Here is a 16,828-nt window from a genome sequence, read left to right on the forward strand (position 1 = left end):
CGGAAGGGGGCAGCTTAAAAAGCCACCCACAGGTGCAGGGACTGCTCCAAGGTCATCCTGCCCGGAGCCCCTAAGTCCAGCCTTTTTTGTCCGTGCTCGGGCCAGCCCCCACCTGCCAGCCCCCCTGGAACCGGCCCAGGACGGCACCGCCAGACTGCCGTCCCCCGGCCGCAGAGCCGTGTTCATGGGGAGGCTCCGTGCTGGAGGCTGGGAGATGGAGGCGAGCCGTGTGGCCAGCGATGCCCGGCGGGCTCACGGGCCTCCCTCCCCTCCTCCAGCCTCCGGCCTTGGGACCCTTTATCGGACATCGCCCAGTTTGAGCAGGACGGCAGACTGCAGACGATGGGACGGCGCGCGCCTCTGAGGCTGACCGCTCACCCGGCCGTGTTCAGCAGCCAAGCGGCCCGGCACAAGGTGAGCCGCCCCCGCCCGGCCTCGGCCGCTCCCGCAGGGTGACCGGCCGAAGAGCAGGGACGGGGCAGAGCCGGGGAAGCGCCTTCTCGGCCGCTCAGCGGAGCCACAAGGGCTGGGGGGGCCGAGGGCGGCGGCAGCAGCCCGTGGGGGGCTCCGGGCGCTCCTTCAGGCCTCCCAGAGGCCCTGGGAGGGAGCAGCATGGAGCGCACGTCTCCGTTTCACAGATGAGAAAACAGGGCCAGGGAAGAAAGCCGGCTTGCCCAGGTTCTAGCCAATCCAGAAGCGGGACTTGAACCCGCGTCTCTTGGTCCCAAGGCCACTCTGCCAAATTACCCTCCTGGTCACACCAGGATATTGGGCAAAGGCAGGCTGGAATACCGGCCCAGAGGCCCAGCGATCGCCAACATTCTCTTCTGGCGTCCCTGAAATGCCGTGAAAAATGCTCTCTGCCTGCCTCCGCCGTCCCCCTCCTTTACCCTCAGCCCCACTCTAGACACACACAGTCCAGCCGAGCCATCCCCGCGCCCGGCCCCCACGCCCCGGGCTGAGGCCGGAGGAGGCCGGCGGGTCAGCGAGCCGGTCAGCGGGCTGCGGGCACGGGCGGCCCTAGCGCAGCTGCCGGGGCCTGGCGCTGTGCGGACGCAGCTCTGTCGACCTCTCAGCCCCCGGAGGCCCCCCTTTTACAGCGGAGGAGACGAGGCAGGCAGAGGCGAGGTCACTGGCTCGGGGCAGCCAGCTAGGAAGCGTCTAAGGCCAAATCGGAACTCGGGTCTTCCCCACCCCAGGCTCGGCCCTGCCTCCGCCGGTCACAGCTAGACCCTAGAGAAGAGCCGAGCCAGGACGCGGGAAGCCGCGTTCGAGGAATCGTGGTGAGGCGTCCGTCCGTCCATCCGTCCGTCCATCCGTGGATGGGGCTCAAACGGCCGACCGAGGAGGCCGGGGCCGCCCCATCCAGGATGGGGAAGAGAAGGGAGCAAAGAAGGAGGCCGAGCAGCCCACAGGCAGAAGGACGCGGACAAAGCTGTGGCTCTGAGAGGAGAGAACGGGGCGGCTACCAGACGTGCGGACAGAAGAGACAGACGTGGAAGCGCCTGGCGGAGCGGGAGGCCTCGGGTGGGAGCCCAGGCGCCTCCATGCGTGGAGGATCCGTCCACAAACCAGAGGGGTGACCTTCAGCGAGGCAGACGACGAGCTCCCTTTGGGCGCCGCCTCCGTGGGATGCCCGGAGACACCCGGGAAAACGATCGCCGGGAGTTGCCGATGCCCGACCAGAGCTGCAGAGAGAGATGAAGGCGAAGAGGTCAATGAGGGAGCCGCCCGGCTTCCTCCCATGAGGCTCGTGACAGAATTCACTCGAGGGGCCGAGACCCGGCCAGCCGTCGTCAGGCTCTGGCAGGCACTTCTAGGCTAGCCACGTGCCGCCGCCACCTGCTCTCTGAGGGTCAGCCTGCCAAGGGACAAGGACATGATGGGGTACTCCCGCAGGGCAGTCATGGGGTGACCGATGCTCTGGCCCTCAGGGCTGGGCAGGGCTGGGGCTGCAGGACCAAAATGGGGGTACAGGCAGCTAGGAATCCCAGCCCTCTTCAGACTAGTCTGAACTCGGTCTAAATGAAAGAACTTTGGCTGGTGACCGAGGGTTGGTCTTCCTGTCAGTCAGTCAGAGGCACTTATTAAGCACCTACTATATACCAGATACTCACCTAAGCCCTGGGGCGCCAAGGAAAGGCAGGATCGTCCCTGCCCCTCCAGTCTAATGGGGAGGAGAAGCAGCAAACCACATACAAAATACAATGTAAATGGGAGGTGATCCTCTCTCTCTCCCAGGGAAAGGCACTGGCTTTGACCTTCTGTCTACAAATTAAGCCCAAAGACCCGAGGAAAGTAGAATTCAGGCCGGTCGGGCCGCCAAAGGACAGACCCCTAATGAACCCTTCCTGACGCTCAGGGCCCGGAGGGGGCACCAGATTCCTTGTTTTTCACCTCCGAGGCCAACCTCAGTGCTGAGGATGCCAAGACGCAGAAATGGAGGAACCGTGGCAGCTCTGAGCCACAGGGGCCCGGCATGTCGGAGCACCATCGATGTGGACAAAGATCAGGCAGGTGGGAGGTAGCAGAGGGCAGGCTTCCGACTCCAAACCCACCACACTGTTTCTGCAGCATCCATGAGTCCAGAGGTGCTGGCCAGAGCTCTGTCCTTCCCCAGTGGATCCTCCCTGCTCAGGAACCAGGACTTAGACTCTACACTCAGCCTGGGGCAAAGAGGTCTCCCGGGGCCCATGATGGGGGCTCTGTGATTCTCTGCAGGCCCTTGTAGGAAGGTCTGGACGCTGCGCTCCAAAACAGTCCTGACATCAAAATAAAGAAGAGGAAGAGAAAGAGGGCGGTGAGGACGGGAGTAACGACAGTAGCCGCTGGCATATGTCTGTCACTTTCCACTTGTCGTCTCACTAGATCCTCAAAACAACCCTGTGATGAGGGTAGGGTTAGAAAGGCTTAACTAGAGACAGCTCCATCCGCAAGGACTCTTCCCCACTCTGATTGTGGGTCTAGAAGACAGTGAGTGCCAGGGAAGCCCAGAGGAGAGAGCAGGGTTTGCCAAGCCGTGCCAGGAGCAATATGCCCACTTGGGTGATAAGAAGGTGGCCAGAGCCATATTCCTCATCTCTTCCAGGAACACCATTGGGCACGTGCCTGATTCCTTTCCATTGACAATGATTAAATGGTTCCAAACACACTGGACCTGCAGCCACAGATGGCACCTTAAACCAAAGTGACAGGTCGTATACTCTAAGGCTCTTTAGTCAGCGGGCCAGATTGGTTGGCAGAAGTAAAGGCATCTTTAAATATTCATAGAATCCTTCAGTTCTACAACCTTTAGGAGAGAGAGGGGGGCACCACTCAATTCTAAACAGCTCTGTGATCTACAACACTCTTCTCATAGCAGAGGCAGAGGAGTATAGTGGAAAGACCTGGGTTCGAATCTCTCTTGTGATCATAATGGCTGTTCCACCCTTTCCTTGCTCTCAGGTGACACTAAGCTTAAGTGACAAAGGAATTGCTGACCTGCCTTGGTAGAGAGACTTTCCTCATCTGGGAGCCCCCTCCACCAAAAAATTCCCAGGCCCAGTCCCCGTCTTCTTTCCCCACAGAAGCCATGTGAGGTGGAGAGTACAAGTTATCTCCTTTACAGACGGACAAACCGAGGCTCAGACAAGCTAGATTCCTTGGCTGGGTCACACGGCTGCTGAGTCCCAAAGCCAGGATACAAACATGAACCAAGAGTAGCTCTCTGAGATGGGAGAGTCTGAGAAATAAGGTACAGGTTCGAGGAACTCCAGCAAGTATTTCATAATAAGCACCTACTATGTGCCAGTCACTAGAGACACACAGACAAAAGCGAAACCGTCTGCACCCCCAAATAGTGTGCATTCTGACCAGGAGGGCACCAGAGAAGTCCATGTGAAGCAACCTCAGGTCGAAGGGGAGAACACTAATATATTGTTGGGGAATCTAGGAGGACTTCCAGTAGGAAGTGGCCCTTCAAATGAGCTTTGAGGGACATAGGTGGAGGTGAGGTGAAGATGAGGAAGAAAAGGAAGCAATGCCAGGCACAAGGGACAACTTGTACAAAGACTTGGCAGTGGGCAATGAAATGTCATGTTTGGACAACAGTAAGTAGATCAGTTTGGAAGCTAAAGCCCAGAGACATGAGAGCGAGCGAGCTGTGTCCAATCAGCTCAGAAAGGGGCTACCATGAAGCTGGGATCCTTCTGTAGCTGGGACTTCTTTTCTGGCTCATCCTTATCCTTCTTCCCCATGAATGTAGGCCAGCTGGGATCTCCAAAAGGTCAGCATGGTCTAATCATAACAGGTCAAGACAAGATGGCAGAAGCAGCTGAAGAGAAGAAAGCTCTCGAGGGCCTACGACTCTGAGGAAGAGATCATTCAGCTGGGGAAATTAAGGAAGACTTCCTGGAAGAGGTGTCACCAAGCTGTAGACAAAAAGAGAAACAGTATTCCAGGAGCGAAAATATTCTGAGCAAATCAGGGAGGTGGGAAAGCTGGTGCTCCATTCCCGTATCACTGATAGTCCTAGTAGACCCAGGTCTCCCCAGGCAGGACACACAGCAATAGAGAGGGAATGAAGGCCAGGGAGCTCTTCTCCGAGTAAAAAGCCAGACAGTATTATGTGCCAGTGGAGTTGAAACCAGCTCTGTGGCCACAGACAAGTCATTTAATCTCTGAGCCTCAGTTTCCTTAGACACAAAATGGAAGAAATGGCCTTTGCACCCTCTACCTCGAAGTGAGGAACAGAACTCACAAAGGAATGCAGGTACTTGGACTTTTATTGTTATCAGATCCTGAGGTGCATGGCTGGAGGGGAGCCTCAGGGAGCGAATAGCCACAAAAAAAGAGGAAGAAAAAACTGTATAAAAGTCTCAGAAAACTTCAGAGAAAACTGGGAAGCTGTGACGTCCTCCTCCAATGGGGGCTTGGATTGGGGCTGAGGAAAGAATACACAGGAAATATGCCATGGGGGTGTCTCGAAGGGCTCGACCAGATTCCTAGAAAAAGCCTCCTCTGCTCCCCGTCGTCCTCTCTCACTCACTCCTCCACCCTTTGCCCTTTACCTTGCAGGCTCGTCACTCAACTGAAATCCCTCTCTCCGGGCTTACCAAGTGATGCCAATCGCCCATCCTAGTGGTCTTTCCTCAGTGCTTATCCTTCTTGACCTCTCTCAGCTCTTGGCATTGGTGACCGCCCTCTCCTTCTGGATAATCTCTGTTCTCTTGACTGCGTGGCATTGCTCCTCCCACCTCTCTGGCTGTTCCTTCTCCATCTTCTATTATCTCCTCATCATCCATGTTCTGTTCTGACTTCTATTAACAATATACCCCCAGGTTCTAGCCTAACCTTCTCTCTGTCTCTCTCTCTCTCTCCCCCCATTATCTCTCTTCACTCTCTCTATCCCTCTGTGTGTCCTATCTTTGTCTCTCTGTCTCTGTGTCTCTGTCCCTCTGTCTCTCTCCCTCTCTCCTCTGTCTCTTCTCTCTCTGTCTCCCCCATTCTCTCTCTCTCACTCTCTGTGTTTCTCTCTCTGTCTCTGTCTCTCTGTCTGTCTCTCTGCGTCTATCTGTCTCTGTGGGAGGATATGAGGTGTTTCAGGAGGACTAGCACCAGAATTGCATTGGGCAGTAGAGTTGCCAATCAGCACCCGCAGCATTCAGTGCCAGCAAACTATCCCCCCAGGCTCTTTCTGGCCAGTTGTCCAACCCTTCATGCTCCCCGGGCTGAGCCCCCAAAGCCACGTGTGTGGGCTCCAAACAAAACTCCACCTGGGTGCCACAGACCTCCCTCACCAATACCCTAAATTGTCTTCAGCTGGAAAAACATCTCACCAGACCTTCTGTTGGCTCTGCTACTCCAAAATTGGATTTGAGGCATTATTTCAAAGTTCTTTGGAGGGAAGAAGTCAGCCAGGTTGCTGCCTCGACTCCACCATCATGGCTCTGTGCCCCGCGCCATCCCCACTTGTTTCGAGTTCTTTACTAAGACAAAGCAGTGCTATAGCTATTGGGGTACATCTTTGCCTTTGTTCTTCATGTCTTTGGGACACAATCCTGGAACCTACTGCATTTTTATCTCAAATTCTTTTGGGGCATGTGTGTGTGTGCGTGTCCGTGTGCGTGTGTGTGTGTGTGTTTTCAACTCTCAAATTCATAGGATTCTCCAAGTTACTGTTAATAGCCATGTGGTTGATCAAGTTGAATGGGAAAGTCAAGCAAACAGTATGATCACCAACATTAATTAAGTACCTACTGTGTGCCCGACTCTGTGCTAAGTACTGGCGATATAAAAAGAACAACAGACAGTCCCTGCCCACAAGGAGCTTCCTTCCAGTTTAAGGAGGAGAGACAACAAGCAAGTCAATATTTCCTGTTAAGCTATTATTCACAGGAGAAATCAGAAGTCATGAACAGAGGAAAGGCTATTGCAGTTAAGAGGGGTTTGGGAAGGCTTCCAGTAGGAGATGAGGATTTTGTTTGTACTTAAAGGAAGCCTAGCAGAGGAGGCAGAGCATTCCAGGCGTGGGAAATAGCCAGAGAAAATGTCCCAGAGCCAAGCAAGGGAGCATCTTGTTCATGGAACAGCCAGGAGGCTAGTGACATAGATGGAAGAATACATGCTTGAGCATGAAGAGAAAGGGAGGAAGGGGCTGGGTTTCTAAGGGCCTTGAATGCCAGAGCATTTTGTCTTTGATCATGGGGGCGATGGAGCCACGGAGAGAAAGAGTAGGAGTGGGGTGACATGGTCAGGCTGGGCCTGCGCTTTGGAAAAATCCCATTAGTGGCTGAACAGAAGGTGAACCTGAGCAGAGACAGCTGTTGCCATCATCCAAGAGGCGGGACGAGGGCCTGCACCAGCATGGTGGCAGAGCCAGTGAAGAGAAGCTCACAGGCTTTGGTGCCATATTGGATGGGGGAAGGATAGCGATGCCCTCAGCAGGAAGAGGGAAGGGTTTGGACAGGTTGGGTGAGAACCAACATCTAGTTCCAGATGTCTGAAGGGTAGCTAGAGACGATACGAGACACCAGCAGAGAGACTGAGGCAGGAAAGGTAGATACATTAACTAAAAATAAAAACGAAGCTTTGGATCCCAGGCTGCAAGAAAGGTGGAATTCGGTCGAATACTCCTCATCCTAGTCACATAAAGAAAAAACAATTGAAGAGCTTAAAGTGGGGGGGGGAGGAAGAGGGGGGACTTTCTCAGCTCAACTTAAAAAACAGGAAGAGAGTGGCAGCTAAGTGACTCAGTGGATAGAGGTCCTGGGTTCAAATCTGGCCTCAGACCCTTCCCAGCTGTGTGACCCTGGGCAAGTCACTTGACCCCCATTGCCTAGCCCTGACCACTCTTCTGCCTTGGAGCCAATACTTAGTATCGATTCTAAGACCCAAGGTGAGGGTTTAGAAAACGTCAAGAGGAAGAACTTGTTGCCTTTTGCCACCCCTCACTGTTCATTCCTTGCCTATCTGGGTCCTGAACATTGCTGGACGCTGACTCGAGCCGATTGTTTGCTTTATGAAATGTTAATAATGCAGATGGAACCCTGCGGTGTGGACGGCCATCGTTCACACCCACAGGACACTCCTCCTCCAGCGGTCCATCCAATCTGCCTTCCAGGGTACCTTTCGGAACCACCTGGCCCAATCTATATCCATGAAAGCTCAGTCAAATAAAGTCTGTCCAAAGGCACAGGGGGAGGAGGAGGAGGAGAAGGCAACAAGCTTTTATTCCGCCCTGCTGTGTGCCAGGCCCTGGGCCAAGCACGTTAAGCTTGGGCACATCTGGGCCCTCACCCCTCGTCTCCATGATTCCTTCTCTTCTCACGGCCCTCCTGGGAGGGCTTCGAAAGCCAGGCTACGCTCGGCGGGCTGGCTGGTGGGCCGGCTCCCGTCCCTGCCCCTCAAAGGTTCTAGGCACGTAGGCAGTGGAGTACGCTGTGGGGCTGCTCCCTTGGGGGACCTGCCTTGCAGGGTCCGGGGCTCCAGCGAGTCCATGCACGATCTGAAGCCTCTTGAAACCTCAGTCGTTGTCACTCCCATAACTGCTGCCTTTCCACACAGAGGTCGGGAAAAGACTGCCGGCACCGAAAAGCCAGTGACCAGCCCTCCAACCACAGCCAGAATACGGAGAGTAGTTGTTCCACCCCAGAGTCTGTGCAGGACCTGTCCGACGATGAAGGGGATGCAGGTAAGGACACGGCCTGGTTTTCTCCAGACTCCCCAGGCCCTGGCTGCCTCCCACCTTCTCCGGGAAGCCTTTCCCAATCCCTGTCGGTGAGTTCCTGTTCATTCTGACCACAGCTGGTTTGCACACACTGGTTTCCATGGCATCTCCCCCTTTAGACTGGGAGTTCCTGAGGGCAGGGGCTGCTCTGGCACTTCTCAGCCTAGTGCCCAACACTTTGCCGTTGTTCAAGAAAGGCTGCTGGTGGTTGTTTGTTATTATTACTATGAAGAAACCCTGCCTCGCCTGAGAAGGAGGGAACCGGAGGCCCAAAATAACACCGTCTCCCTATGGGGGTCATTTCCCCCACTGTGCCTTGGTTTGCCCATTGGAAGATGGGAGAGTCGGTTCATCGTAAAGCTCTTTTTCCTCCACTGGGCAAAACACCAGAGCATACGACCAGAGAGGGGGCTATTAGTAGCCTCCTGCTCGTTCTTCCCCCACTTTGCCCCCAGAGCGTCACTGGCCAAACCAAGTCATCCCTCCCAAACTCCAGACTTTCTCAGCACTCACACCACCAAGGGCCAGTTTTCTCTGGAAGTGCAAAGTTCAAGTAGACCACTTGGTCATCTTGCAATCCTGAGAACATGGTTGTCTCCAAGTCCTCAGAATAATTAGTTCATATATGGAAAGAGCTCTGCAAACCTTCCCATGCCACCATGGAAATGTTGGCTACTGGTATTATTCCTGAGAAATCAGGAGCTACAAGGGACTGCAGGGCCCACTGAGTCCAAAAAGGAATCGCCTCCCCATCCTCCATTAAGCAACAAGCAGCATTTATTAAGACCCTACTGTGCGCTGATCTCATGCTTACATTCTGATGGGAGAGACAAGATGGAAACCACTTAGCTTAGTGATGGGCAAACTTTTTAAAGAGGGGTCAAAGGAAAGGAAATGCTCCTCTGTCAGTCTGTTTCTAAGGCAACTCTTTCGAAGTTTCGTTGTATTCATCAGATTAGGAATAATGTCAGGAGGCGAGACAGAACATTTCATGTGGCCCACAGGCGTGGCCGTAGTTTGCCCATCTCTGACTTAGCACAAAAGAGATATAAGCTGGGGAGAGTGGAGATGGGAACCGAGAGAAGCACTAACCGCTGGGGAACCACCAAAAGACTAAAGTGATGTTTGGAATGAGTCTTAAAGGGAACGAGAGAAATGGAGAACTGAGGTGCTGAAAGGGAGCTCGACCTAGTCCAACCAGGACTTCTAAATGATGGATGTGAGGAAAGAGAAGAGTGTGTGGGGCATGGACACAGGAGAGAGTATCACGTGGGGAAAATGGCCTCTGCCTGAAGGCTCCCTAGGAGGGAAACCCCATGAGTCAAGTTAATGAACATTTATCAGGGACCCACTAGGTGCTGGAAATACCAAAAATAAAGCAATGCCTGACCTCAAGGAGCTCAGTCTAAGCTGGGAGACAACATGGAAACAACTATGTCCACCCGAACTGGACAGGATAAGTTGGCGACCACCTCAGAGGGAAGACGCAAGCATTACGGGGGATCAGGAAATACCTCTTACACAAGATAGGATTTCTGCTAAGACTTGAAAAAAGCCAAGAGACAGAGTTGAAGAGGGGAGAAGATGGACTCTTTCAGACCCTGGAGAGCTCCCAGAGGGAGCTCATTTTCCTCAGTCATACTCTGGAGCTTCTTTATAAGTCCAAAGGCTCCCAAGTTCTCCTTTACTCCCCTCAGGCCCTTCTCTCTTCTGATCCTTCTCCCCCAGCCAATCTAGCTTGGATGGCCTGGTATGTGGGTGCTCTGCTTGGGCCCTGAGGGCTCTGGGTGGAAGCTGCAAAGATGAATGTGGGCACTTCCCAGAGAGGAGGAACATTCTGTCTGGAGAGGCGTTGGGTGGGCTCCCCCCTCCCTGAGGTCCTCAAAGCAAGACTGGAGGCCACTTCTGGGATGCTCTAGAGAGGATTCCAGCTTAGAGAAAAGCTAGATCAGAGACCTCTGAGGCCCCTCGAGCTGGGATATTGTGGGGTCTTCACCTCCCCTCCACCTCTTCCCTTTTCCTTCCCCTCTTCCTGCCTTGATTGAAGCGGGATGGGGAACTCTGAGAATTGGCTCTATTTAAAGGAGGAGTCAGACAGGAGATGGAAAATAACCCTTCTTACTCTGTGGTCCCAGATTGTGAAAGCTCCTGTGCCCGATGTGGGAAGGAGAGCCAGCATCTGAAGGACATTCATACCGCAGTGCTGTCCCTACAGAAGGCCCAACAGGACATACACAGGTAAGTGGCTACACCTGGCAGGATGCTGGTAAATATTTAATAACTGGATCTCCAGAAAATGTGTCCATACGTGTACACACACACACACACACACACACACACCATTTTTATTAACATTTTCTTTTTTGCACTTAAGTCTGGACAATCCACAAAATGATAAACTAAGCCTGGGTGTGTCAGCCTGCAGGTATAAATGCTCACCTGAAAACTGGCCCCAGTCCCCCAAAGACCTGCCCCAAGACAGTCAGCCAGTCAGGGTGGGCTGGGCCGGGCCCCTTGGGTGAGCCTGGTGACCCTCCTGAAGGCATTGTCCTTGTCCAGCCTGGCACAGCCCAGCCTGCCAGGGAGGGAGGGAGAAGCCTCAGGCTTTGAAAGGAAATGGAATTTCAGGCCTGAAGATGGAGGTTAAATCTGGGCCTTCATCCTTCCTGGTTGTGGCCCCCCTCCAGGATTTGCCACAACTCTCTCCTTGCTCTTCTGTATACAAGCAGGTGAGCTGAGATTTCTGGCAGGAGGATGTCCTCCGCCAGGGCCTGAGACAGAGCAAGCCTTGCTCAGAGGCACACAGCTGGCCCAAGTCTTCCCCACTCCTAAGCCCAGCTCTCTCCACTATGCCCGTGCTGTTCCTCAGCCAGGGCCAGGGACTGCTAGACGGGCAGGAAAAGTCATTGGTGAAGGCCAGGTGAGGCCAAGGTGGACAGAAGCCCTTGTCAAATTCCCCATCAGGCAGGATCAGTCAGTCAATCCATTTATCAGACTTGCTCTGGGGGTTCGAAGACAGACCCTGTCCTCAAGGAGCTCCCAGTCTAAGCCTGAAGGCAGTGAAGGCACCATCTAAAGCGGGGAGAGCGTCAGAAGAGAAATCGCTGAGCCGCACTCATCTGCCACTTGCCTGTCTCTGTGTTGCAGGAACCTCACGGCCCTAAACAAAAAGTCTTTGTGCAGGCGGACGCCAGGAAGCTTTCTCCAAACCTCACGCTGCTGGTTTCTACTCTGCGTGTTTCTGACGTGTCAGCTGTTCATTAACTATGTCTTGAAATAAAAGCACTCTAGGGGCAGCAGCCCATGAGCCTCCCACTGCCCCCACCCCCAGGAGCCCTCCAGGGAAGGCCAAGCAGCCAGGCCTGAGGCCCTGGGCACCACTCGTGGCCAGCTGCTGCCCTTCTGAGTGGGCACAGCTTCAGGACCTTATTACCCATGTGGGCCTTAATCGCTGAAGCCAAATGTAGCTTATTTGTGCACTTTGTTTCCTAAGGTGGCTTGTCCTCATCCATCCACCCATCCATCCATCTATTCACTTTTCCGTCCGTCCATCCATCCGTCCACCCATTGCATGTGATTAGCTCCCAAGCACTACTGCTGTCCAGCCTCGGCGTACATGGCCTGTTGCCAGGCTCCAGCCAGAACTTGGGGCAGCGGAGAGGAGGGAAGGAAAGAGGGACAGTAGAAGGCCTGGCACGAGGGTGGCCCCAAGGCTGAATGCGTCCTGCCAGCCATTCTTTCCTCCATCCTTTCTCCATTCATGAGGGATAACCATTTCAGGAAATGCAGGGGTGCCTCAGGTCCAGCCAGCTGCTGTAGATCTTTTAAGCATAGTGAAGGTGATGCCCAGGGCATCCCTTGGCAGGAAACCAAGACTTGAGACCCCAGATGGAGAAGAGGCTCCAAGCTGGCATCCAAGCTCAGGGTTAGTCTGTCTCGTCAAGACTCGAGCTCTGATGCCTGCCCATTTGGGCACGAGTGGCCGGTGGATGGGCAGATCCTCAGGCTGGAGGGTCATGGAGTCACAGGAGGGTGGCCACCACTTTCTACCCCCTAAGAATTGTGTTTTCTATCATTTAACAAAAATGAGTGGCTATTCCTGTGTTCTGTAGAGGGCACTGTTTTGCGTGCCCTTGCTCAGGCCGAGGGGCAAGCCTTGCTAGGAGGGGAAGGAGGGGGTGGGGTGGGGTGTGAGTGTGAGCACTTGCGAGTGAGCCAGTGTGTCTGTGTCTGTCTGTCCATCCGCACGCATACTTGCTCAGCCCCAGCAGTCCTCGGTGGTGCCCGTCCCCAGGCCAGCCTGCCTCACCCTCAATTAAGACTGTTGGCATTTCACGTCTGTCCTGCGTCTCCTGCCTTTGGGGAAACTCGTTTCTGCTTGATAACAGTGAAATAAAATGACCTACCACCTTCCGAGTCGTCCTCCTTCTGTCTGGGCTTGAAATTCTCTGGAGACTGTCCATTAATTTACAATTACTTATTAAATCGTGACGGGCCGGCCGTCCCATGGCGTCGCCCGGCTAACCCGAGCGCTCGGCTCACCTCTACAGACTTCTTAAACACACGCTCACACTCACACACTTTCTGTGGGTCTCCCTGGTCGGACAGCCTCGGCCTCAGGCCCGTGGTCATGTCTTCTGCTCACCAGAAAGGCTGAGGCTCTGGCCACAGGAGCCACAATGTGGGCTGAACCTGCCAAGCAGCTGCTCAGAGGGGGCAGCTTTCATGTAAGGCAGAGAACTCAATCTTTAGGCACAACCGAGGTCCTGGGGGGACAGCCAACACAGGGGCTCAGTTCCCACACTCGGGGCCCTCCTTAGAGTCTGCCCCAAAGCTGCTCGGAGCATGTAAGGGATCATGAGCATCTCATTTACATGGGCAAACAGAGTGAATCATGGGTAAAGCAGACCAGTCCTGGAGACGGGCAACGACTGCCCAAAGGACTCCTTCCTTATTAAGGAAGCCCCATAAAAAGCCTTCCTGGGCGCCTCTTTGAGTGATCCCACAACTCACCTTGAAGACTCCCCGAAGTCATTAATTCTTCAGACAAGACCCCAGACTGAGCCCCATATCAGGCATGTGCCCCACCCCCTTATCCTGATAAGCCTCAAGGCCTTGTTTTTAACCCAAGGGATGGGAATGGGGAGACCTCAAACGGATTTAGGGGGTTCCCTAAAGAGCTCCGAGGAAGGGGCAGGCAGCTTTGGCGAGCCCGTGCCCCACTGCTCAATGGACTCAGAGTTCAGGCTGGAAAGGCTCTTCTCATCAAGACTTTATTTCAGGCTCAAGGGTTAGGGAGAAGTCCCTGGAAGGTAGCTGCAGAGATAGCCAGACCCCTGGCGGGGCAGCCCTGGGCAGGTGGTAGAGGCCGAGGAGGCGGGGCCTCCATCTGTCCCTTCTCATGGGAGTGAGAGGAAGGAGGCGAGCGGGACTCTATACCAGCTCCAGAGGGAATATGCAGCCCAAGGCGCGGGTCTGTCTGCACCACCTCCCCGGCAGCCAGCCTTGGTTTCTTCTGGCTCCTTCTACTCTAGTTTTTGCCTTCCTGTAAGTTAACACTCGGCGCCACCTCTGGGGCTGCTTCCCCTGGACTCAGCAGGGGTCTCACTCCCCAGAGGTCTCACTCAGGGGGGTCTCACTGCGCGGAAGTCGCTTCTTTTCTTTGCTCTTGAACCCTCGAGCTGCACCTTGGCCAAAGCAAATGGTGGATGGGATTCGGCGACTGTAGGTGCGTTTAGGGGCTGAGGGCACTTCCTGGGCGGAGGGGCACACCTCCATGGCCTCCGCCGCCTCCTGCTGCTCCTGCTGCTCCTGCTGCTGCTGCTGGAGCTGGGCCGGTGCCCCCTCCAGTCCCTTCCCGGGCTGCCCCTGACCCAGGCGCCTCGCCTTCCGGGGCTGGTCAAAGCGGAAGTCTGGGGGGTAGCGGTGGGTGCTGATCAGGTGCTCCCGGCGCTGGCGGCTGCTGGCGAACCTCAGGGCGCAGCCCTCCACCAGGCACTGGTACATGCTCTGCCGCTCGGCCAGCAGCTGGAAGAGGGCATCGTGCCACTCGAGCACGTGCGCGTCCAGCAGCCGCTCAGAGGGGAAGGAGCGGCGACAGGAGGCACACACGTGCGTGTGCAGCACCCGGTAGTGGTGCTCGAAGGCCTCCAGGCTCTCGAAGAGCTGCGGGCAGCCGGCCACTGAGCAGCCGAAGGCGGGCAGCGTCCGCCCGGGCTCGGGGCCCTGCGACACGCGCTGCACCACGTCCTGCAGGTATGCATGTCTCTGGATATCCCCATCCTGGAGGCAGCAGGCAAGAAGGGAGGGAGGGAGGGAGGGTGAGGGCTAGGGATGGGCCCCGGAGCGCCCGCCCCGCCCCCTCTACAGCACCGCCACTATTCTCCGGCTCCCCCCTCGAGCTCCGCCCCCACTCAACCACTCTCCCATTCCCCTACGAGCCCCGCCACCCCAGGCCCCGCCCCGAGCTCACGTGACCTCAAACAGCGGATGTCCCCGAGGCAGGCTCTGGGCCCGAGGCACGAAGCGGAAGGGGGCAGCCCCGGCGATAGGGTGGCGGGACACGGGCAGTTGGAGCACCGGGGATGGGGACGACTCGGAGGAGCCCCCAGGCGGACCCGGACCCAGACGAGCCAGTAGCCCCGGCGGCAGCTGCATCTTCCTCTGAACCCGGGCCGGGGGCGGGACCTGAGGCTGGAGGGGAGTGATTGTGGGTCACTTCCGGCTTTGTAATCACTTCCGGGCCGTAGTGAAGGCGAGGAAACTGTCTAGTCCGTGGGCTCTGGGTAGACCCCGGAGGGTATAGGTCCGGGTAGGTTACGGGAAAGCTGGCTGAGGCCGGCTGCCCCCCGCGCACCCGAACACACTGCCCCGCCCCGGAGAAGCGCGGCCTCTCCCCTCCACCCTCCTCTAAGGAAAGCCCCGCCCCTCCCCCAGCCCCGCCACTGTCTGGCCCTGAGTGAGGGCCGGAGAACCCACGCCTGCGGCCCGCCTCCCTCTCACAGGCCGGTGTCCTGGGGGGACGAGCCTCTCTCCCCACCCCAAGTCCCGGCTGCCTCAGTATCCCCGTCGGTAGAATGATCCCAAACAGGCCTCGGGGCAGCCCGGCCCTTGGTGGCTCTTGGGGCCTTCTGGAGGGAGTGACCGACGGGAGAGCCCGGGATTACCGGGGACGGAGGAACGTCCCAGGATGGGTCCGACCCCGCTCACACGCCCCTCCCAGCTGCTGATCCGAAGAAATCTGGGGAGTGGCGGGCGGAGACCGAGGGGAAGGGTGCGCCTGGTTCTGACCGCGAGCCCGCGGGGCAGGGAGCCACTTGGGCCCTATGCTAGCCGACTCCTTTTTTCCAGAGTCCTCTGGCGATAGGGCTCAGCGCGCTCGCCCTTTGCGCCGCGGGGGTGCCCAGGCAGCACAACTCCCTTCATCCCCTCTGTTGGTGTGGCCTTCTCAGAGAAGGAAAGGGCCTATCGCCCCCGTCCCTCTCTGCCAGGAAAGCCCCAAGTGGATGAGGGTCCTGAAGAGTCTCCATGTCATCCCTGGGCTGGCCAAGCTCCCTCCTTCCAGGAGCCCCCTGTGGAGCAGCCTGCAGTGGTCGCTGGAATTCCCCGGCATTCTAAGGCACACGACCCTCCCAAAAAGGAGGATGGGAAGACCTGGGGGGATCCCTGCCAGGCCTTGCCCACTTCTTCCCTGTAAGCCCTGCTTAGATCTGGCAGGTGCCAACCAGCAAAAGCTGCAAACACTGGCCCCTTCCATCAGGCCTCCCCAGCCTCTCTAGAGCTGCTAGCATGCATTACCAGCTTCCTACAGATGCCAATAAGGTCCCCTCCTTGCCCAAACCAAGACAGCCTGGCTCCCTGCCAGAGGGTCAGGGTCCCATCCATCAACCCCGCCCCCAAGGGAACATGGGCAGCCCAACCTTCTTCAGATCCCTTTCTGGGACTGCTAGCTCTCTCACCACATTGCTCGTCTCTCATCCGTGGTCCTGCCTAGGACTTGTGGAATCTACATGTGTTTCAGCTGTTTAAGAACACGCAGGAGCTTTATGAGGTCACTCCATGGTGTTCGAAGAAAAGCTGTCAAAAATGGAGACTTCACACAAAATGGAGTTGGTTGGGCCGGATTGAACAACATTCTACTGCCTTGACATTAAAGGTCATAAAACTCTGCATTCCCCCCTCCCCCCCTCCCAAAGCAGAGCCCAAACATGGATTCACATCGAGAAATCTAGTATAAGGCCTGGAAGACAATGGAGCAGCCATCGAGCCCAATGCACACCTGGCCTTCCATCTTAGAATCAATAGCAAGCTTGGCTCCCAAGAAAATTTCACAATGCAAAATGTGGAGGGAAGAAGACAGAAGTTCAGAAGAAGTGAGAGGAGAGGACTTGGAGGCAGCAAGGGCGCTGCTGAGAAAGGGAAGGGAGCTCTAGCAAGGCCAATAGCTGGAAGGGATGGTGGGTGGAGTCTAGTGAGTTTTTCCAGGATGGAGGGGATGGACATGTTTGAGAGCAGTAGGGAAGGAACCAGTCAGTGACAGATGAGAGACCGAAGGCTGGGGGGGGAGAAGGAGGGAGAAGGGAGGGGGGGGATCAAATGCATGCCTCCATAGGACACTGATAA

General features: G+C 55.9%; 2 protein-coding genes across 2 annotated transcripts in view; one reads left to right on the forward strand and one right to left on the reverse strand.

Moving 5' to 3' along the window:
* The window catches only part of OSBPL5 (oxysterol binding protein like 5), a 37,126-nt gene extending 24,507 nt beyond the window's left edge, over positions 1-12,619 (forward strand). Inside the window, exons 18-21 of the mRNA XM_044680511.1 lie at positions 279-414; positions 8,044-8,170; positions 10,342-10,444; positions 11,354-12,619. Of these exons, the coding sequence (XP_044536446.1) occupies positions 279-414; positions 8,044-8,170; positions 10,342-10,444; positions 11,354-11,486 (499 nt within the window). The 3' untranslated portion in view covers positions 11,487-12,619. The remainder of the gene's footprint in view (positions 1-278; positions 415-8,043; positions 8,171-10,341; positions 10,445-11,353) is intronic.
* An 847-nt stretch (positions 12,620-13,466) lies between these two features.
* LOC123251627 (zinc finger protein 511-like) lies at positions 13,467-15,409 on the reverse strand. The gene is made up of 2 exons (XM_044680934.1): positions 14,684-15,409; positions 13,467-14,488 (listed from the first exon to the last, which is right to left on the reverse strand). Exons 1-2 carry the CDS (start codon positions 14,861-14,863, stop codon positions 13,811-13,813), a joined length of 858 nt encoding a protein of 285 aa, XP_044536869.1. The 5' UTR covers positions 14,864-15,409; the 3' UTR covers positions 13,467-13,810.
* Between the last annotated feature and the right edge of the window lie 1,419 nt (positions 15,410-16,828).

The sequence above is a fragment of the Gracilinanus agilis genome, chromosome 6 (genome assembly GCF_016433145.1).
Source record: "Gracilinanus agilis isolate LMUSP501 chromosome 6, AgileGrace, whole genome shotgun sequence".
NCBI classification, from domain to species: Eukaryota; Metazoa; Chordata; class Mammalia; order Didelphimorphia; family Didelphidae; genus Gracilinanus; species Gracilinanus agilis.